Source organism: Nelumbo nucifera, chromosome 3 (assembly GCF_055504915.1).
Source record: "Nelumbo nucifera cultivar China Antique chromosome 3, China Antique-T2T, whole genome shotgun sequence".
NCBI classification, from domain to species: Eukaryota; Viridiplantae; Streptophyta; class Magnoliopsida; order Proteales; family Nelumbonaceae; genus Nelumbo; species Nelumbo nucifera.
The window spans coordinates 48,518,807-48,541,717 of NC_142651.1; the positions used below are offsets into that span (position 1 = coordinate 48,518,807).

The 22,911-nt window shown below is 40.0% G+C and overlaps 2 protein-coding genes and 1 non-coding gene across 3 annotated transcripts in view; 2 read left to right on the plus strand and 1 right to left on the minus strand.

Annotated features, from left to right (window-relative positions):
* The window catches only part of LOC104609559 (Glycosyl hydrolase family 47 protein), a 65,303-nt gene extending 64,442 nt beyond the window's left edge, over positions 1–861 (plus strand). The window contains exon 17 of the mRNA XM_010275903.3: positions 91–861. Within this exon, the coding sequence (XP_010274205.1) occupies positions 91–306 (216 nt within the window). The 3' untranslated portion in view covers positions 307–861. The remainder of the gene's footprint in view (positions 1–90) is intronic.
* An 8,047-nt stretch (positions 862–8,908) lies between these two features.
* LOC104609558 (F-box/LRR-repeat protein 17-like) lies at positions 8,909–14,949 on the plus strand. Its single transcript, XM_010275902.3, has 11 exons — positions 8,909–9,624; positions 10,137–10,238; positions 10,989–11,133; positions 11,260–11,444; positions 11,707–11,811; positions 12,965–13,062; positions 13,165–13,409; positions 13,495–13,561; positions 13,653–13,738; positions 14,044–14,142; positions 14,240–14,949. The coding sequence occupies exons 1-11, from the start codon at positions 9,035–9,037 to the stop codon at positions 14,300–14,302; spliced, it is 1,785 nt and encodes a 594-aa protein (XP_010274204.1). The 5' UTR covers positions 8,909–9,034; the 3' UTR covers positions 14,303–14,949.
* Positions 14,950–16,822: 1,873 nt separating this feature from the next.
* Positions 16,823–16,894, minus strand: TRNAT-UGU (transfer RNA threonine (anticodon UGU)). The gene has a single exon. It is a non-coding gene; the product is annotated as a tRNA-Thr (tRNA).
* Positions 16,895–22,911: the final 6,017 nt, after the last annotated feature.

Here is a 22,911-nt window from a genome sequence, read left to right on the forward strand (position 1 = left end):
AGTATTCATGATAAAGTAATTTAAATAATGTTTAGTTGGACATTAAAATATTTCTTCTATCTGTTGTGTATTTTCTTGTATTTTTAACAGGGGCTCTGTCCAGGATTAACTCATGGGCAGAAATTTGGAGTATCATATCTTGCTGCAACAGATACAGATAATGAGGATGAATTGACAAAGCAGCAAGAGAGTAATGTGGCTCAGAGCTATTCTTTGTTGGTCACTAACATAGCTAATGATTCACAGCCCAATGACAATAAGAATAGTGACGATGCTCAGGAACCAAATCAGGGCAATTCAGAGTGACCCTTCCTGGAGATGATGAAAGAAAAATTCAAAGGAATTCAATCTGTTGGAATGATCAGGATCTGACCTGCCAACATCCTGTTGTTACTTAGCTTGCTCCAGACTGGAAGTCTCAAAGAATGCTGCATGCAGGGATGTTGTAAAGCTTCAAAACAGGTTTGGGCTTTCGGGTAATGTGTAAAAGGACCTTCCTGTGTAATGATAAATTCAGGTGGATTTCATTAACAAGGGCGGCAATTTTGAGATCACAGGTCAGATAATCTTGCTACCAAAAGAAGAAACGAGGAAACTCTGAACACATGTAGAAGAACCTGAGTGAGTGACCGTCGTGTGATATTGTTTTGGTCCTATTTTTTCTTCATAAGCATAACTTAAAACAAACACATGAATCTCTATTTACTAGATCTTTTTTTTTTTTCTTTTGCTACTAAAGGAAGTCGAATAATCCAGAATAAAAAGATAAATCAATCAGTTACGACTAGAGTTGTATTTATTGGAAACTTGAACATAATGATTGCTTTAAAAAGGGAGCAGTGATGCACTCATTCTGGTCCATCTAAGTTGTACTCAAATACCTATTTCTCTTCTTTGCCACCCTATAAAACCATATTTCTCATCTTCCTGTCTCTCATCTCATGCTGTCATGCATGAAAACAACTATAAGCAAGGTTAAAAATATCTGTTATCACAAAGCGTATCGGTAATTGGAAATGGACTTGTCTTTGACATTTTTTGCATGGATTAGTCAGGCTGCCAAAAATTTCTTCATATATGCTCAAATTACTGAGTATAAATACATAGACGTAATCATCATCGTCAAGGTTCGAAGTATTGATATGCATTGTAGTCCGTTGTTATGATCGATTTTTAGGGCCATCGATACGTAATATCATGAGATTTTAACCTTTTTAATTGTTTTGTACATCAGTAACAGATGTGGTATTTCTTTTATTAAAGTATCAAATCAAAATGATGAAAAAAAGAAAAGAGTATTGAATGATGTAAGATCCATTTTTCTAATTGAGAGTATTGATACTTTGAACCTTAATGTTGTACATTATGTAGAATGTGAACTATTGGGATATATTTAGAAACAGAGAAATGAAAGGAGAACAAAAATATGCATATATAGTTTAGCAAGTCAGAGTAAATTTCATTAACACTTAAATTAGAGTAAATCAGGCCAAGCTGGCCTTCCTATCAGGTCATGCTCTCTGCTTACGTAGCTGTGTGTGGTTTGGGTGTCAAAAACTGTGTAGGCATGATTAAGAAGGTGAATAGTTTGGTGATGTGGGGGTAGTTTTGTGGTTTCAAGAAGGACAAGCGACGAAAGAGAAAGCAGAGAGATTGGGTAGACAATTGATGAATTAGGAGGAAGGGGGTGCGGGTTCAAATGGCTTAAATTTGAGAGCGTTGGTGGATTGCGATGAGTCCAAGCTTACAAGTAGGCTTGTAGGAGGGATTGGGTAGAGCTTCGTACAGTAGGGAAGAACGCGTGGAGAGGGGGAAACAAAGGAAGAGGTTCAGATTTCCTCTGCTTGAGATGAAGTTTGTTCCAGAATTCTCAGAGATTCAATCGGGACCTAAGAAACTTTCTCACTGGCAATAGAGAGTTTCAAGTGATAATCTTGCCAGAAAAGACTGGCATTGAAGTTAAGAATGGCTGGAATTTCTGGCTAGGATATGAACGAAATCCTTGATAAGGAAAAATAAAGGTAAGAGGGTGGTTAGATCGAATGATTATAAGGGTGAATTGGGTTGGTGCATATGAATTATCATGGTTTTTAAAACCGAATCGGTCAGGGGTTCGGTTACTGGGTTGAACGGTCCGACCGTTTGAACCAAATACTAGGCCTGTTCTGGCAGAAAAATAAAAAAAAAAGGTCAAAACTGTCTGAACGATTAACCGCCTGATTCAGTGGTTCGCCGACCAAAATCAACAGTTTTTGGGAAAAACGAAACCGATCAGGTGACCAGTTCCCGATTTTTCCGATCCGACCGTCCAATCCAGTTTGGTATTTTGAAAACCATGTGAATTATTGAACATCCCAACCTTCGAGGGGGCAATATCTATGCACTAGGCTGAGTTGAGTTGGTGCAAACCACCTGAGAATTTGATTAAAATGAATGCTGATGGTGCTCTTAATCACTCTATGATTGGTATTGGCATTGTTGCTTGTGATGGGGATGGCTTAAAGGTTACAATGGAGTAAGCCAACTATTGAGCCATGTTATAACTAAATAAAATAAAAATTAAAAAGATAGAAAACAAAAATTGTAAAAAATATACATTTTGTATAAAACATTTAGACACATTTTTGATGTTTCTCATATCAAACAAAAATTAAATATTTCAAATAAAAATTATTTTTATACACACAAATATAAAAAATTATAGAAAAATTTAAACACATGCAAAGCATGTATACATTTACTAATGTGTTTGTACTCTATTCGGACTCGTGTTATCCAAGCGTCAAGCTTGGGCCTAATCCATTAAATAAAAAATCCTGATTTTCCAGACTAGACCTAGCCCAAAGATTGAATATCCATGCCCTCTTGTACAAATCAATGTTTTAAAAACCAATCTCAAGACCAAACCATTTTTGCTCCTCACATAGGATCCACCATGCACGCCTCATACGGACATCATAGCACGTTTCAGCCATACATTGGAACATCTCTGTAATTATAAATTTTTATTCATGGGGAGATGTTTCTAATGTGCGATTGAAATGTGATATGAGGTCAGTGTGAGGCACGCTCTGTGATGAATAAATCCAAACTCCTCACACGGACCTCATGAGCATGTTCTAGCTGCACATCAAGAACATCTCCCGTACTTATATGTCATAACGGGAGATGTCCCAAGACACGCCAGGGAATTGAAATATGCTCCTCATAGAGCGCTCCTCAAACCAACTTCATAGCCCCAACTTCTCCTCATGAATAACAATACAAAGTACGAGAGATGTTCTCATGTGCGGCTGGGACGCGTTGTGAGGTTGGTGTGAGGAGCAAATCCAAACTCTAAGGCAAGATGTGTAGCTGTGAAAGTGAGGTCTATATGAGGAGCAAATCCTGATTCCCCTATAGCACATTCCAACCGTGTATTGACTCCCCATGCGGAGAGATTCCTGGGCGAAGACTCGGAGTTCGTATTGGCTCCCCACAGTACAGAATGTGTCCCATACACGCCCTATTGTAATGGGGTATGTCTACAGTGGAAGAAATTAGTGTAGCGTCCAAGCCATGTTCGGCCAGGACAAGCCTGATGTGTGTGTAAGGGCCATGTGTTGGCCCAATGAATGGCTCCATCAAGGTCAATGGCACTGGATCATGACCTCACGGCTCATAATCGGGGCTATCTATTGGCTCTTGCCAGTTCATGGGAGGTGCCTCTTATGTGCTAAAGGGGGATCACCATGATGAGAGGCATAAGTTGTGTTGATGATGTGTAAGGAAACTGTTGGACCTGAGCACACCCGTGCTCTATGGGAAACGGGGTAGCTTGATCAACTTAGGCATGGAGTTGGCGAGGTGTAGGGACATGATCAAGGTTCTAAATATCGATACAGGCCAATATGCTGGTAGGGCGTATCGACTTGTATCGATGCTTTTTTAATGTTTTATTTATTTTTTCAAAACCGGTTCAAAGGGGTTGGCTTAAGTCCTGGCTACCCTTTGAGCCATGGCTTGACCCGATACATCCCCTGTAAGGGCGTATTGGGAAGGCCCCGATATGGTACGTATTGGCCGATGTTGGCTGATATGTAATGATATTTTGAACCTTGGACATGATTGGGGTAGACCCACATGGAAAGCCCCAACTTCATGTGCATTGTACAGTACCGGTCCATTCACTGTCCCCATGAGTGTGTGCGTGTGTGTGTGTGTGTGTGCCCATGAGGAATCTTGGTAGCCATGTTGGCCATTAACCAGGGTCATCCCGTAAGGGATGTTGGTCTATGAGTGCCAAGGTTAGACATCCAAGGAGATTAGCCACCCCTCCTCAAAGAGTACATTAAGCTTTTGGAAGTCTACCAATAGGAAACATCACTTTTATGAAAAACCATACTAGCAATATTTACGATAGTGCCACTCAACATAAGTCTACCAAGCATAGGTAAGGCTAAGCCTGTGTGAGACCATGATAGGTTCCCCCGCTCAATCTGTTGTCATCCCGACAATGGCTCCTTTGTGAATGGGCATATATGTCCTACGTCATCCACTTGTGCTCCAATTTAGGGCTGCCTAGTCAACATGGGTCTCGCTTATGTTGGTATCATTTATGGGGATGGAACCATTTCACCATGCCGACTTGTTTGGACTTCACCCATTGTGTTGGGGTTACTCAAGCCGTGCAATGGCTATGCCCTCGATGTGTGTATATATGGCCCTCAAAGAAGTGAGTGTGTGATGCTTCATGGAGGTCTGCCCCATGTTCTTTTTACCTCAACGCTCAATTGTCTTCTTGGTAGCTTTTCGGTGGTGTTACCGAACTCAAGGTCTTCTCCTGCTGTTGGCGTAGTGTAATGGGAAACCCTTTCACCATGTTGGCCTACAGATTTCACTTCAATGTGTTCGGATTACTCAAAACTAGCCATGACTTATATTCTTTTGGCCCTTGAAACTACACTTCACCTCGTTGTGTCTGGGCTACTTATTCACTCCGAAGGGGCCCTAATGTGTTTATCATCAAGGATCTGACTGCAATGTGCGCGAGTGGTGGCATCTTTTACCCATGATGTTATCGAACATGCATTTGCTTGTGCAATGTGTTGTTGTTGCGAATGTTCCACCGGTGTTGAATTGAGCATGTCCTCCGATGCTGTGCCGGTGCTAGGCCGCCATGCTCCAATGGCTAGTGTACCCACATTCCTATCATTCCAATATTGTGGCTTCAACTATAGACCCTTTTTGTAGCAAAGCTGCCACCTTAGTGATATTCCTTGACTAACCATCAACACCGACCAATTTTGAACTATCGTCCCCACCTTAGTTGTGCCTTTGACAAGCTACGGAATAATGGCTAGTACGTCATGAAACCAAGATGTAGGTGCACCACCCACACCTCACCAAAATGAATAGGAACGAATGTCTGTGAGGATGGCACTCCCCCACTCAAACCACCACAATATGCCTTCCATGAGATAGCCCATGCGTCTGCCCCCACATGAGTGTTGCTTTGGGTCATTGGAATGGAGGCATAATGAATGACCTCTTGCTAGGCCTGATGCTTGATGCTTGCTTGAAACCGAGTGGGAGTGCCGAGGGACCGCACCCCACAATGTGGTTGCTTGATGAGATGACCGCTTCAATTAGCATTGTTGTTTGTTCTAATACCAACTATAGCAGTAATTGGCTGATGTGCTTTGATACCAACTATCACGAGGGTATGTCTACAACGAAAGAAACACGTGCAATGTCCATGCCATGTGCGGCCAGGACAAGCCTGATGTGTGTGTAAGGGCCATGTGTTGGTCTGATGAATGGCTCCATCAAGGTCAGTGGCACTGGATCATGACCTCGCAGTTCATGGCCAGTGCTATCTATGGCTCTTGTCGATCCATGGGAGGCGCCTCTTATGTGCCAAAGGGGGATTGCCATGATGAGAGGTACAAGTTGTGCTGATGATGTGGGCACCTATGTGCCGATGATGTGTAAGGAAACCATTGGGCCTGAGCACACCCGTGCTTTGTGGGCAACGGGGTAGCTCGATCAACTTAGGCATGGGGCTAGTGAGGTGTAGGGACATGCTTAGGTCAGACTCACATGGAAAGCCTCCCTTTCATGTGTGTTGTGTAATACTGGTTCATGCACTATTTCCATGAACATTTGTGTGTCCATGATAAACCCTTGCAGCCATGTTAGCTATTAACCAAGGCGAAGTCAACCACCCCTCCTCAAAGTGCCATTCAACATAAGCCTATCAAGCGTAAGTAAGGTTAAGCGTGTGTGTAAAACCGTGACACTACTGTTACGGTTCAAAGCAGGCTTAGCCTTGCCTACGCTTGGTAGGCTTACGTTAGGGACATGCCCGTCATTTTTGCCTGTAAGATTTTTGGGAGAACTGATGTCATCTTCAGGCAGACCACTAAAAGCTTAACGTACTCTTTGATGAGGGGTGGCCGACCTCCTCGGGTGCCTAACCTTGGCACTCCTAGACCTTCATCCCCTTGCGGGGCGGCCCTGGTTAACGGCTAGCATGGCTACCAGGGTTCCTCATGGACGCACACTTGCTCATGGGGACAGTGATGGACCGGCACTACGCTACCGATACTCAAGGGAGGCTTGGCATGTGGGCCTGGCTCAAGCATGTCCTTCACTTCGCCAGCCCCTTGCCCAAGCTGATTGAGCTATCCCGTTGCCCTTAGCGCACGGGTGTGTTCCGGCCCAAGCGGTTGCCTATCATCATGGCACACAGGTGCCTGTCATCATCGGCATACAGGAGACCCTTCACATCGGTGCCAAGTCACCTCATCGGTGCATGGTCGCCTTCCATTATGGTTGTCCCCCTTTAGCACGTAAGCGGCGCCTCCCATGGACCGGTCTGAGCTAGGAGAGTGCCCCGGCCATTGGACTTGAGGTCATGATCCAGTGCTACTGACTTTGGTGGAGCCATCCCATCAGGCAACTCCTAGCCTCTAAGCACATAAAGGCTTGTCCTGGCCTGCCTTGGCTAGGACGCCGCACGGGTTTCTTCCGCTGTAGAACTACCCCCGTGACAGTTGGTATCAGAGTGAGTTGGCTAATTGCAACAACAGTTGGTTTTCAGCAGATTAACCCAGAGCCAGTTGAAGCGGTCATTTTGACAAGCAGCATTTTGTGGGGTGCGGTCCCTAGTCACCTCCACCCAGGATCGAGCAGATTTCAAATCAGGCCTGGCAAGAGGCCATTTCATAGTTCGTGTCCCCATTCCAATGACACTAAAACAGCTTCCCTTGCGGTTGCAGACGCTTTGGTTGCTGTCCTCATGCGGTGGCAGACGCGTGAACCTTGATAGGAATGTGGGTACACTGACTGAGCAGATTGTTCATTAGGCCTATCAAGAGGCCATTCAATGTCCGCGTTCCCATTCCAATGACCCTAAAACAGCTTCCCTTGCGGGTGCAGACGCATTGGTTGTTGTCCTCATGCGGGGGCAGACGCGTGGGCCTTGTTAGGAATGTGGTTACGCTAGCCGTTGGAGCATGGCGGCCCTACACTAGCAAAGTTTCAGGTGGACATGCTCAGTTTTTAGGTTGAACACTTGTAGCAGCAGAAGCTTATTACAAGGCGAGTGCATGTTCGGCAACTCATGGGTAAAAGTTGCCACTCTCGCGTTTGAAGCGGTCAGATCTCCTTGAGGCAGCAGCGTGGGGCCCCCTCGGAGCGAACATGTAGCCCGAACCAGCGAGGTGAAGCGTAGTTTCGAGGGCCGTGAGAGCATAAGCAATGACTAGGTTTGAGTAACCCGTACAGGGCGAGGTGAAGACCGCAGGCCAGCATGGTGAAAGGGTACACCCAGCATCCATCGCCAACAGCAGGAGTAGACCTATCAACGTGTTCGGTAGCATCACTGAAAAGCTACCAAGAAGACGGTTGAGCCTTGAGGTAAGATGATACATGGGGCGGACCTCCGCGAAGCACCACACACATTTCTTCGAGGGCCCTTCTTTCACAGTTCAACGGCATAGCCATTGTGCGGTTTGAGTAACCTCGACACTGCGGGTGAAGTCCAAGCAGGCCGGCATGGTGAAATGGTTTCGTCCCCATAAATGGACACCAACATAGGCAAGACCCGGGTTGGCCAGGCTAGCCCTGGAACTGGCTAAAGAGTGGATGGCGCGGGACTCAAACGCCCATTCACGGAAGGAGTCATTGTCGAGGACGACAATGAATTGAGTGGGGGAGCCTGTTATAGTTCAAAGTAGGCTTAGCCTTGCCTACGCTTGGCAGGCTTACGTTAGGGACATGCCCGTCATTTTTGCCTGTAAGATTTTTGGGAGAACCGATGTCATCTTCAGGCAGACCACCAAAAGCTTAACGTACTCTTTGAGGAGGGGTGGTCGACCTCCTCGGGTGCCTAACCTTGGCACTCCTAGACCTTCATCCCCTTGCGGGGCGGCCCTGGTTAACGGCTAGCATGGCTACCAAGGTTCCTCATGGGCGCACACTTGCTCATGGGGACAGTGATGGACCGGCACTGCGCTACCGATACTCAAGGGAGACTTGGCATGCGGGCCTGGCTCAAGCATGTCTTTCACTTCGCCAGCCCCTTGCCCAAGCTGATTGAGCTATCCCGTTGCCCTTAGCACACGGGTGTGTTCCGGCCCAAGCGATTGCCTATCATCATGGCACACAGGTGTCTGTCATCATCGGCATATAGGAGACCCTTCACATCGGTGCCAAGTCACCTCATCGACGCATGGTCGCCTTCCATTATGGTTGTCCCCCTTTAGCAGATAAGCGACGCCTCCCATAGACCGGTCTGAACCAGAAGAATGCCCCGGCCATTGGACTTAAAGTCATGATCCAGTACTACTAACTTTAGTGGAGCCATCCCATCGGGCAACTCCTGGCCTTTAAGCACATAAAGGCTTTCCCCACCCCCCACTCTCCCTTTAAAATTAAAGGCGCGAAAATTGCTCCGATTGCCCGCGTATTTCCGACCTTATTTCCTCGCTCTCATGGTTCTGTCTCGCTTTCACCTCTCTCTTCCACTGAAAAATAAAAAGAAAAAAAAATGCAGCGCAACTACCGGCCGCCTTCTGATGCCACCACTCCCGACTGCGCCACAACAACGGAAGTCGCTAATGTAAAGCGCATAAAAAAGCGCGGGAACTACAACTGTGGGCGCTGTGGTCTCCCAAAGAAGGGTCACTCCTGCAACGTCAATGTTAACTCTACGACGCCAATCACCGATTCTTCCTCAGTCATCGCTCTATCCCCCACTTTTCCCACCCCTCCTCTTCCACCGCCACGACAGTCACACTCTCACCTCCGCCGCGCTCTCTCTTTTGACAACTACGAGGTGGATGAATCTCTCGTGTCAGAGGACGAGGATGAAACCGGTGGATCGCCTGAGATAGGGAACGACTATGGTGGAGCTCGATTGCCGGCGAAATGCTTGTGGGAGGTATTGCGGAGGTTGCCGCCGCCAGCGTTGTTGTCGGCGGCGAAGGTTTGTAAGGGGTGGAGGGACTGTGCTAGGAAGCTCTGGAGGGCCGCCGAGGAGCTCAGACTCAGGGTTCCGGCCAAGGCTCAAGTTGGGTTTGTTGGATCCGTGTTGCAGAAGTGTTCGGGGCTTGTCAGACTCTCTCTGCGGATGCAAAGGTTAGGTTTTTCTTGGGTTTATTGATATGCTTTTGCGGATCTACTTTTTTATTAAAAATATGGTGAGATTGGTAGAAATAGGATCTGGAAAACGGTAATTACATTATATATGGCTTTAATGACACAATTACAAGTAGGATTTTCTTTCTTAGTTTTTTTTTTTTTTAATTTTCTGTAATTTTGGAGATTCTTACACCGTGAATCCTTGGTAATATTTTGGTGTGTAGTTATCTTCATCAATTTAATTCTATTTGCCAACTAACAGAGAAAAACTGAAAAAGGGATGGATAAGGGAAGCTAGGAAAGCATATGAACAGAATGGATTTTGGTTAATGCTATTATCTATCTTGTATTTGTTTAAGGAGTTGGGTTTTTGATTTACTCTATTCGGTTTAGCAACCAAATTAGAGGCAAAATGGAAAGCAAACTAGAAAGATGATAGAATTAGTGAATTTTGTTAGTGTTGGATATTTGCTAATCTAATTAATTATTTTTTCTACTGGGTATTGCAGTGAGGTGGATGCTACAATGTTGGCCTGCATTGCATTTTCATGCCCAAACCTGGAGTCCATGGATATCAGTTTATCTGATACCGCTACCAATCGGATATCTGGGTATGCTCCGCGTCTGTTCCTTCCTTTTTTTTCATCATGGTTGCTAGCATTTAGTTTTGCTTTTTTTTTTGGATTAAAACACTGGCCAAAGGCTAAGTAAACTGATATATTTTCATTTTCTAGTTTTCATTTGCGCTTTAGGCCACAATTTCATTTAATTGGAAGCTTTCTGAACTCTTAATTAAAGATTTGCCGGAAGTGATTTTGAGTTTTCAAGAAATGACCTTATTTCCATTTTCTCTTAGCTTTTGGAAATAATTCCATTATAGATGGTGGCATCGTGTGCTCAAATGCTATTGAGAACTGTTTTTTATAAGTGTGAACTAAAAGAAATGATTTCTTTTTAAGTAGCATCTGAAAATGTTATGTTTGCTTCTCTCAAACGTTTCAGGAAACCTGTTTTTTGGTAGATTTAAAGAAAGTCTTGCCTTTTCCAATTGTTCAGTGGGCCTTTGGAATATTTACTGTTTTCCAATTGGTAGATTTTGAATGTTGTTTGTCTGACTACTCGATTCTGTATTTTTAGTTTCCTATTTTCTTTCTACAGGAGTAAAATTTCCCTACTGTTTAGAAATTTTAATTGTAGTGTTTTGCTACTGATATGACTTGGTTGCATTTCCCACACCCTCGTGTTTTGTTGGTTCTGGTCCATCCCATTGATATGGTCTGTGAGAATCCAGAGAAGAGAGTTTGTGTCCAACTGTCCATTGCAAATTTTCTTTATGTTACATTAACATACATGTAGTGCAGGGATGAATTAAGTCGGTTTGTTGCTGATAAACGATGCCTTTCAAGCCTTAAGATGGAAGGTTGCTTTAACCTTGGTGGTTTCAGACTCTGTTCATCAAGTCTATCAACTCTTTGGCTTTCTGGTCTCTATTCCCTCTCTAAGATGGTGATTCTCTTTATCTTTTCTCTTATGCCTAGTGGTGGGATTATAATTACCATCTCCATATGTTTTCTTTATTCTCCCTGATGATGCATTTAATTAATCTCTTGCTCTTCATGTTGGCTTTGTTAGGTATTTAACTGCCCAAATTTGAAGGAGATTTCCTTGGATTTTTCCAGCCAAGAAAATGACTGTACTGATCTTTCTGCTGTGGTAGATGGTATGGGAAGGAGTTGCCCTAGGTTGCAAAACATTCATATTTCATCAGTTCGACTCTCCCATGCTGTTGTGCTTGCTCTTACTGCTGCAAACTTGAGGTTGGTTAAGTGCTATGTTTGTTTTTCCAATATATTCATTTGCTACTGTGGTTGAAATGGACTAATGTTTTGTTTACACTTTGTAGAAAATACCTATGGTCTAAATTTTGCTTGTTTAGCTATTTGCTCCATTTCTATTAAGCTCATATTGAATTTTGTGTTGTTATAGTAAAATGATGTGATAATTACAAGTGTTACAAATGAATTATCAAAAAAAAAATACAAGTGTTACAAATGTTTTTTGGTTTGCTTCTATTTTCAGGTGTCTGCACATGCTCTCACTTGTACTTGGTTCCGAAATCACCGATGCATCTGTTGCTGCGATTGCTTCAACCTATGAAAATTTAGAACTGCTTGATTTAAGTGGGTATGTGTTTATTACTTCTCCAATGCCATTTGGTACTAATGTGGACCTTGTGGGTTAAGAGCTAACCTCATGCATACATAAAACATTAATTTTGCTTTGATTCGAGTGTTGCTGAAACATTTTGAAGATTTAAAAAGTCAATTTTATAAGTGTGCTATTGTAACCATGGTTACTAAATTGCTAGGTTTCTTTGGAGATTAGTGAACTGGTTCAGTATAAATCAGCCTGCAAGTTAATTCAACTGCATTCGATGTATGTGGTGATTTACAGGAGACTTTCAAATTTCAAGTAACACGAAAACAGAGTGCTAAAAATTCTTATGTGATCTCCCACTGCCTATGAAGTGAGGAGTCAAATACTTAAAATTTGATAAAATACTGTTTAATATGCATTAACAGTATATAATTAATTTAGGAATTAGTGAAGTGGGTTCTTTCCAAAATCATGAATCACAAACTATGACAGACTTGAAACTGCTCGAACCAACAGACTAAGTAATTATGATTGCAAGGCCATACCAAAACTTTGTTAACAACATAATAGCATGAACCTTGTATTTGTTCTTGATTCTTTGTGACCATTTATTAAGAAATCCTGGGGGCTGCCCAAATGTAAATTATTAGGAGGGACTCTGCCTGCCAATACTGAAATGGCTTGGTGGGGTTTCTTTAAAACTATTGTGGCTGCAATATTGATTGCTAAAAACAGTTTCTGCTAGCTTCTACAGTGTAAAGTGGGCCAAGTTTAAACTGGATAACTCAATGGACTGAGTATAACTCTACTGTTTACCAAAAAAAGTATGACTATGCTAGGTCTCCATCAAGTTTATCAATGTAATGATTATTGACCAAGAATGTCATGAACCCAATTGCCTGCAAATTTGTCTCCTGCCACTTAAACTTGTCTAACTTAACTAGATATGCTAGTTCTGCAATTGGATAAATCCTTGGCTGGGTTATGGGCATCAAAGAAAGTTTTATCTTGGTATTCTTTTCCATATCAAACAGAACTGTCCCAATTGACTTTCCTTAATTGATCAATGATGTCCTGGAAATTGCAGTAGCATCATTGTTCATTAACGTGTAAAACTTCTTTTAGTTTTCAATTAATCTTTTCTGTTAGAGAGTCTCAATATTGTGCCTTCTGATCTCAGGTCCAGCATCAGTGACAGTGGCATTGGCATGATCTGCAATGTCTTCCCTGAAACTCTATCAAGACTGCTCATTGCACTTTGTCCTAATATCACTTCAAGTAATCCTCTCTAAGCTGTTAATATTTTTAAGTACTCTGATTTGTGGTAATTCAAGTGTTATTTCTAAGGGTCTTTCCATTTGCCTCTTCTATGCATTTCAGGTGGTATTCAATTTGCTACTGCACAGTTGCCACTTCTGGAGCTTATGGACTGTGGCATGACCATATGTGAGCCCAATTTGAATAGTGAAACATCTGTTGAAAATAGGTCCCATCATGTCAGTGGTTCTGAACCCAAGTACCTGCAGAAGTCACCCAACAGTAAGCTGCTTCATATTTACCAAAAAGTGATAATCAAGCATGCAAAATTGAAGAAACTCAGTTTGTGGGGTTGTTCTGGTTTGGATGTAAGAGCCTCAGCCTTAAGGAAAAGAAAAAATTCTTCCCCACCCCTCTCTATGCGTATTATTAAATTGTTGTAATGAACTGCAGGCTCTGTATCTGAATTGTCCTCAGCTTAATGATTTGAATCTAAACTCTTGTGCAAATTTGCATCCAGGTGAATGATCAAGAGTCTCTTTTATATGATTCATGCAATCTTTAAAAGTTGTATGTCTGAATTAGAACCCATGGTTTTATTTTCTATTCAGAGAGGTTGCTGCTTCAATGTCCACGTCTGCAAAGTGTTTATGCTTCAAGATGTGAAAAAGTTTTGATTGAAGCTATTAAGAGTCAGGTAAGCTCTTTTCTTGATTCTAATAAAGAGAACAGACATCTTCAAGAGGGAGACCATTGATTGGCCATGGGATTTTGAAATTGTGACCACAGTTTTACATAAAGTGACCTAATTCATCACAATGGATCTGATCCATTTTTGTTCGAGGTTGAAAAAGGAGTTTAGGTCTTTGTCTGAAATTTGAGTCATGTAATTAATTTGTGACGTGACTTGTTGCTGTTAGTTTGTCCATTGATCTTGCAATGCATGAAACAAAATTCCAGAGTCACGAGTTTCTTATTCATTTCCATATGTTTGCCTTGCAGGCCTGTAATGATTTTGTTTCTTCTGAAGAACGCCTCCCATGCAAGCGCTTGGCAGATGGTTCCAAGAGGGTTGGAGTCCCACATTATATCACCCCAGAGGTTGAATAGAGAAATAGATTTGCATATGGAGCTATTGTCTTGTTTCAGAGTACTGAAAAGCATGATATCTTATATAAGCTTTCTAATTCTCTTGCAGCCATCTGATGATGAGAAGCGGAAGAAGGCCTGGCAAATGCAGTGTACAATACATGCGGACTGATTAGAATGGTTTTTTTTTTTTGGGAATCTTCGGTCAGCTCCCCCTCAGAGGTCAAAACTTCAATTAAGGACGTACGGAAATCCGAATCAATGCTACCCCCACCTAATAAATGTAAAATTTATTTTAGCTCCCCTCCCCTGCCACGTCAGAAAAGTTAAGTTTCGATCCCATTATACCCCTCATCCCAATTGTAATCTTCTTCCTCATTCGAACCGAATGCAGTAGCGTCTCCGTCGTCTTCTTGCTCACCCCATTCCTCATTCGAACTGAACCAGTAGTGTCTTCATCTTCCTCGAAGAACCGAACCAGCAATGTCTTCTTCCTCAAAGCTACCAACGATAACTTTCGGTCTTCTTCATTTGAAACGAACGCAACAGTTTCAATCTTCCTCATTCGAACCGAACGCAGCAGTTTCAGTCTTCTTCATTTTGAACCTACAGGCTACAACAACCACCCTCTTCTTTGTTTCTCAGAGCCGAAAGGTACAATATCTTTCTATCCTCTTCTTCCTCATTTTGAAACTACAGCATTCACTCTCTTCTCCATTTCTCATTGTCGTTAATCCTGCTTTATCTGAATTTCCTGTGGAATTCTTCATCTGAATAATATATTCAACTCACACTAATAAATATTTGGTTTTATTAACATTTTTTAACATCTTTATGTATCTCGAATGCAAAGTTATAAGTTTCTTGCAAGTTGCAACTGGTATCTCGTGTCTGTTGTGTACTACTAAACTAAAAAAGTGTGTGTAGTGTTGAGAGACTTGGAGCCAAGTATTATTCAATAAGATTAATTATTCAAATTTCCAAATTCCAAACTACTATCATTACTGTTATATCCATCATAAAATTGACAGCACCTTTATATTTTATATATATAAAGTTTCCTATTGATTGTAATGGAGATTTGAAACCGAATCTCATCTGCACCTACGTTAAGGATTTAGGGGATAGACTACCACTGTATAGCCCTTCACAAAATTTATATATATTCAGACACACAAATCAGATCAATTTTTTTAAATCTATAACCATGTTGTGTTAAACCATTTATTTAAATATGTCATCTATTTTGAAAAATTATTTAAATATTTCTAAGCTGGTCTCACATAACATTAACAGGCCCTTTGTTTATATTTTATAAAACAAACGGTCTAATAGTATATTGTTTTAATGTCAAACTTGCCCCTTTTCAAAACATTGTTCATCTTCTTCAAAACTGAACTCTAGACCAAACACTACGACCATTCTATTCTCTTTTTTTTTTTAAAAAAAAAAACATTATGGGTCACTTCATTTCTTGGATTTTGAGAGGGAAAAGCGGTTCTTTTTTTCAGATTTATGTGTAGTCCACAGAAAAATAATTAATACCAGTAGCCAGTCGCTAGACACATCATCTCAAGTTTCTCAAGAACTTGGGCTGAAAAGTACTTTCTGGACCCAAGCAAAGCTGGGCAAATGATCTTTGAATCAAGTCAATTCCGAGGCGTGCATAATCCTTTATCATGTTGTGTTGGATATTGGGATTTATATGGAGCTTTGCCTCGGATTCAGCCAAGCCAAAGACTGAAGGCTGAGGGCCATTCTCAGGGTTGGGCCTAGATATTGGCCAAAATCTAGACGAGCCCGCAAAGTTGAAACAACTCAGAGAAATGATCGATTTTTAAAACGATCTTGAAACCCATGTGGGTTGTAGCAAATAAGTTGGTTCTTAAAACAAAATTGCAGAAAACTGATTATTGGTTGTACCTCTCAAACCAATTTATTTGGAATTGGGATTTGCTCCTCACAGATACATTCCATCCACCGTGTATTGAAAATATCTCCCATGAATAATAACATATAAGTATGTGAAGAGCAGATCTAGACTCATTTATTGTACTTGTCAAAATATATATATATATATATATATAATTCAAGAATGTATTCCAATCTTTTGCTGATGTAGCAATTTTAGACGGTTGAAATCCTTCTCCATAAGAAGTGATTCATTGCACAGTCCAGGAATAGGAAAGTCCCATGGATTGGGATTGGGATTTGGGAGGAAGTCTCTTCTTTATTAAAAACGGGGCCTCTTCAGGATCTGCTGATTTGGTTCAGGTAGGAACTATCTAGACAAGTTGGCCCAGATTAAAATTGCATGGGGGATCAGCAGGACGGAGAACTTAGAGAAAAAGTGGGCCGCTCGCTCAGACAAGTTGGTATTTGGTTCTTCAGTGAGATCTGTTGAATCACATTGGACTAATGTGATATGTACCAAAAAAAAAAAAAAACAGAAATTAGGCTTATATGATTATATTTCTGGTTTAATAAGACGGGCCCAGCCGCATCCTGACCCAGAATTTGTTGAGATTGAATGAGCTATTAGGCCGTGTTTTATTACTAGAGCTAAAAATTAGAGTCCGACTATGACCCAGAATTCATTGGTATCTTGTCTATCCGGCACCGGCATCATGGTTTTATTTTTTAATGAGCCCAGCCATGAACAGATCCACCACGTGAACACTAAGATAAAAAATGCTTCCATGCAGGATCGAACTACAGACCTTCAGTTTACAAGACTGACGCTCTACCACTGAGTTATAGAGGCTCAATGCTTTGGATTGCGAGCCATGTTCTATCTATTAAATTTTTATATAAATTAGCAATTAATGACTTCTCTCCCTCTTAGATTCCAAAATCAGTTGACATTTTCGGTTCGTGATTGATTTTTGGCGTGACCATTTCCATATAACTGGAATCTGCATCCATTCATTTTACAAAATGCACAAAAAAAAAAAAAAAGTTTCGAATAACCTTTTTCTGTTTGTTGAGAACTTGAGAAGTGATATAGGCTCGGTTTGGAAGGAGTGTAAATACAAATATCTACTAGTTGAGAAATACAAAACACAAGGTCTTGTATTGTGCACTACTTCCAAACTGAGCCTTAACATCCATTTTACAGATGCCAGTTTCAAATGCTTGAAGTTGGAATATGAATCAATCAGCTTATACGCCTTGCTTTGCTGCTATATTGCTTCAGGTAAAATAGAGTGGATTTATTTTATTTTAATTTTCGTCTTTTGTTGAATCTTTTTTATAGCTCGATAGATAATTTGATAAGCCAATGATTTATTTCCATGATTAAGCAACATGTTAATTTAATCGGTTACAATAAAATGGAAATGGATCGGATTTGGCAGTTTTTTTTCTTTTGTAATACCCCGACGTGACAAGAGAATCAATTTTCTTTTTTTAAGGGCTAAAAGGAAAATTTTGTATGAAAGTAGCGTTATCTGGCTATGAGGAAACATGTCCTTTTTTTTTTCTGTTTTGTCTAATGAACATATAAATTCTATGCATGCAGGTTTTAAGTAAATTTTATGGAGGCTCATTACCAACATTTTCCCTATGAATGCTAGGACTTTTGGTGTACATCTATCTACTTTCTAGACTTCTTTCTTTACTTTCCCTAAACAAAGCATAAAATATAAGTAAGGTTAGTGTAGATGGCTCCTACTTAAATAAGATTCGACTTATGTGTCCTTCTTTACATCTCAAGTCTGATGTCTGAAAAGTCAAAAATTAAATAAGTAAAATCCCTAAAAAAGTACTTTGAAATTTGGTATTTCTTTTGCTTTATCTTATATCTTATATCTTTATGAGTTATATCTTATATCACTATTATTATTTTAATAATAAATAATTAAATACATAAATAATAATAGTGATGATCATGATCATGATAAAATAATAAAAATATTAATGAAATAGTAAATAGTTAAATCATAATAAAAGTAATTATATAATTAATAATAATTACTATGAGTATTTTAATAATAATATGATTGTTATTGTTAAAATAACATTTTAGTATTATTACTTATAAAGTTTTAGTATAGTAAGAGTATGTTACTAATAATAGATGTTGAATAAAATGTGTGAAGGAATTTTGCGGACAAATAAACAAAAATGTTGTCAAGTTTAATGCTTGATGTCTAATAAAATAAGAGTTCCCATCTGCACCCCACAAGGGGGCGCCCCACAACATCCTACAGCCATCCCCACCGTGTATTTGGGAACATCTCCCAAGTACCAGAAATGATGATATCATCATCAGGAGATGTTCCCAATACACAGCGAGGATGTGCTCTGGGACGTTGTGGGGTGCAGATCTAAACTCTTAAAAATAATAGTCTAGCAACTTTTTAACCCAATCAGTTAACTTGCCCAACCCATGGGGCCATAGGTTGGGTTGTATTCATTTAGTCCTATTTCATTGGCAGGTTGGTTAATTAACCCAATGAAAGGCATTTAATGGATTAGGTGGTTTGGCTCAATGTTTTTGAACCATCGTTGACCTAGACGGTCGGACCATTCGGTCTGAAAATCGTCCAACCAATCGATTCCATTTCATCCCTAACCCGTTCTTGGGTCAAAAATCATTGACTTCGTCAGAAAAACTTTGACCCGGGCAGTCGAACCGTCAACTCGTTTGACCCTGCCAGCGATTTGCAATATAAAGTTGTAGAGAGGAGAACTCAGATCTGATATCTATTTTGAGACACGAATTCAAATCTAGATCTCAGATCTGGGATCTAGCACAAAGAGAAGAAGAAGAAGAAGAAGACTACAGGTGTTTTATAGAAATCAATCTCATATCTGAGATCCGAGAACTGCATCCGTTGCCATTGCCTCGCCATCGCCGTCGCCGCTATCATCGCCGGTGAGCATCGAATCCTCCTCCTCCTCTTCTTTCTTCTTCCTTCCTTTTTTTTTTCTTTCTCAACCAACAACAGTTCTCCTTTCTCCTTTCTAGCTTTCTCAGCCGACATCTCTTCTTTTTTATATGAAGTTTGCATATTAGGGCAAATCTCATATAAACATTTTCCCTAATATGCAAACCATCCGAACCGTTCAACTCGAACGATTGGACTGATGACCCAAAAACCGGTAGCTAGAACGGTTATGTATCCATGTTGGTTTTTAAAACCTTGGTTTGGGTCATAATTAGCCAACGGATAATGCATTAACATTTGACAGTTCGACTTTCCTCAATCACTCATGAAAGATTATTACCATTTGTGATATTTGACTGATATTATTGTAGTTATTCCTATGATAACCATCTCAGCAAAGTTGCAGTTTGATTCATGTTGTTTAGTGGAGATTGGTTTGTGGATTCAGTTATTCTAGTCAAATGTAATCATTTCTTTAATCTTCTAATAGACTTAGGGCTGCAAATAAGTCGGATCAAATCCGATTTGAATTAGAACCTGATCGATTAGAGTCGAATTCAGATACTTCTCTTCATCCTAATAAATCGGATCAGATCAAGAAAGTCAATCCGTTTAGTTAATAGATCCAACTCATGTATACCCCGATCCGATCTATCATGAACCAATCTGATTTATGTTAGTTATGAAATATTATATATTATTATATTATTATACTATATAAATAATATAATAAATATTTATATTATATCATAAATTTCTTTTGTTACAATTCTAATCAAATTGAATATCCGATAAGATATTCAAATTTGAATTCGAATCATTGACGGATTCCTATGGATTTCTTATCGGATCAGATCTGGCATACCCTTTACCAAATCCTATCTGATCTGTTAGCAGCTCAATTTCCCAAATTGTAGCCTAATTTCCTAGTTCAAAGAGAGTGAAATATGTAGCCCAGTTTCGCCAAATTGTTGTTTGTCTTTCTCAGTTGCTTTGATTAGTTTCATCCATGGCTTTAGGTTTTAGGTTTTATTAGAATTCCTGTTGTTTCTCCTTTCTTGTTTCCTATTTAGTTTAATTAGTCATTTTACCTAGGCTAGTTTTCACTACTCTATCCGTTTATTTAGTGGTTTTCTCTTTTGTGCTTGTATAATGTTAATTGCACAAGTTCCCACAGAATATAACCATTGGGGGAGTTCTAGTTAATTTAATTAATTCCAATTCCTATAAATACACATTCTCATACTCTCTCTAATCCTTAATTCTCAATTTTGTTCAAGTTTCAATAAGAAGCAGACTTGTTCAAGTATCTCAAGTTAATAATTTGGGAGGTTTAGAAGATCAAGTAAGCTGTAATTAAATTAATTTTCATTTTTTTAGTTTTAATGCTATAATTTTTTAAAAATGGCTGGCTCATCTCAAAATCAATTTTCCAATATGTTCAACTTTGATGATGTCCAATCACAGTACGTTATCACCGATATGGTCGATGTTACCGGAGTTGCCACCCCTATTGCTACTACTTAAGGAATTAGAAAAAGACCACTAAGCTAACTAACCCACTTTGGAAAGTATTTACTATAGAAAACTTTGAAGTTGAAGGAAGAAGAGTTTTTTTGTAGTAAATCATGAGTTATTTTAATTATAGTAGCTTCATCCTCTGTACAGTGGAGCTAAAGAATTCTGAGCTGAGCTGGAGCTGGACTGATCATAGAAACATATAAAAAGGAAGAATGTTTTCTGTGTTTTCTAGTCTTGTATACCCTTGGGTGTATAAAGACCAAGGTTCAAGGTTCAAAGCATAGTCATTAATCACCGGAGGTTCATCTCTCATTGTCGGAGCTACAACGTTTTCCCCATTTTTCATAGCCGTTAATCACCGGAGCTTCGGAGCTTCATCTCTCATCGTCGGAGCTACAAAAGATTGAAACTGCTGCGTTAGGTTCGAATGAGGAAGAGGACTGAAAGTTACCGTTGATAGCTTTGCGGAAGAAGACTCTACTGGTTCGGTTCGAATGAGAAGACGATGGAAGATGTTTAGCTTCGAGGAAGAAGACGCTGCTGGTTCGGTTAGAACGAGAAGACGATGGAATATGTTTAGCCTCGAGGAAAAAGAAGACGTTGTTGGTTCGGTTCAAATGAGGAATAGGGTGAGCAAAAAGACGATGGAGACGCTGTTGCGTTCGGTTCGAATGAGGAAGAAGATTACCGTTGGGATGAGGGGTATAATGGGATCGAAACTTTTAACTTTTCTGACGTGGCAGGGGGAGCCGAAATAAATTTTACATTTATTAGGTGTAGGTGGGGGCGGCATTGATTTGGATTTTCGTACGTCCTTAATTGAAGTTTCGACTGACCGAAGATTACCCTTTTTTTCTTCAAAATTTTTCTGTAAAATTCAGGCTTCTGCCTTGAAAATTGAAATGTCCCAATGCTCCTTACCTATTCATAGTGATTATATTGGTGACAGTATTTGGTGTTAGCGTTCAGCATGTCACCGATGGAGTTGGTTCATGCTTAATCCATAACATCATAGGGAAAGGACTATTTCATGTTTGCCTTTCAATCTTGGGAAATAAAAAGAATTAATCTCTTGATCATAAATTTGATTGATCTATTGAAAGATTGAGTGAAGACTCGGTGCTTGGATTCATATTGGAAATACCTTTGCAGTCTGCAACCTGGGAACTGAAAACTGAAGTTACTTGTATCACTAAAGTTTTATTGGAATTTGTTATTAATGACATCCTTATCCTTTTTTATGGAAATAAGATTTTCCTAAGAGGCTAAGGCCAAGGTTCTGAACACGGTTTTGAACTCAAAAACCCTTGGTTTTCAGGGTCACCGGTACACCACCCTTCCTTCCCAGTTCCCATAGATGGCCTGGTCCAAAGCTTGAAATTCAAAACAATTCCTATCCATGTGTATCATCCAATGGGTCGTGCCATATGCAATTTTTGCCTATTGCCGAATTGATACTTTGAACTTTTGTTTTAAGATGACCCCACTTATTTTAGGTCTTCACTAAATGATGCATTTCTTGTGTATTGTGCATATTTATACTTTGAACTTTGCTTAACATGACTCTACTTGCCTTTTGGATCTTCAGCAATTTTGGTATATTGTGCATATTCATACTTTGAACCTTGCCTAGGATGATGGCTCCATTTATCTATTGGATCTTCACTAATAAATGATGCAATTTTTGTATATTGTGCATATTGATACTTTGAACCTTGCCTAAAATGACCGCATTTATTTTTTAGTCTCCACTAAGTGATGCGATTTTTTGTGTATTGTGTGTATTGATACTTTGAGCTTTTTTTAAGATGAATCCACTTGTTTTTTGGGGTCTTCACTAAATGATGCGATCTTTTGTGTTTTGTCGGTATTGATACTTTAAACCTTGCTTTAACATGAGCCCACTTATTTTTTGGGATCTTCATTAAATGATTCGATTTTTTGTGTATTGTATGTATTGATACTTTGAACCCTGTTTAAGATGATCTCACTTATTTTTTGGTCTTCACAGTATAATATAGTTTTTGCATATGGTATTGATAATCATAATCTGAACCTCCCCACTTTTGTGTTTTACTAAACAATGCAAATTTTGCGTATTGTACATATTGATACTTCGCAATTTAGATGTTCTGATGTTGTGATCCAATTGAGTGGGTTTAACAGCCGAACCTCAATTTGTCATTTGTCAATATGTTGGATGCCGGTAGTTTTTTTCATCATATAAATTAGATGATGATGGCATGATGCTTAGCTTTGTTCTTTTTGTAGATCGTATAAAATTTGATTAGAAGATGGTCGTCTTTGATCATCTGATAGTTCAACTGTCCAAGAGGTTTTGTTCCTTCTTTATTCATTCACCACTCTG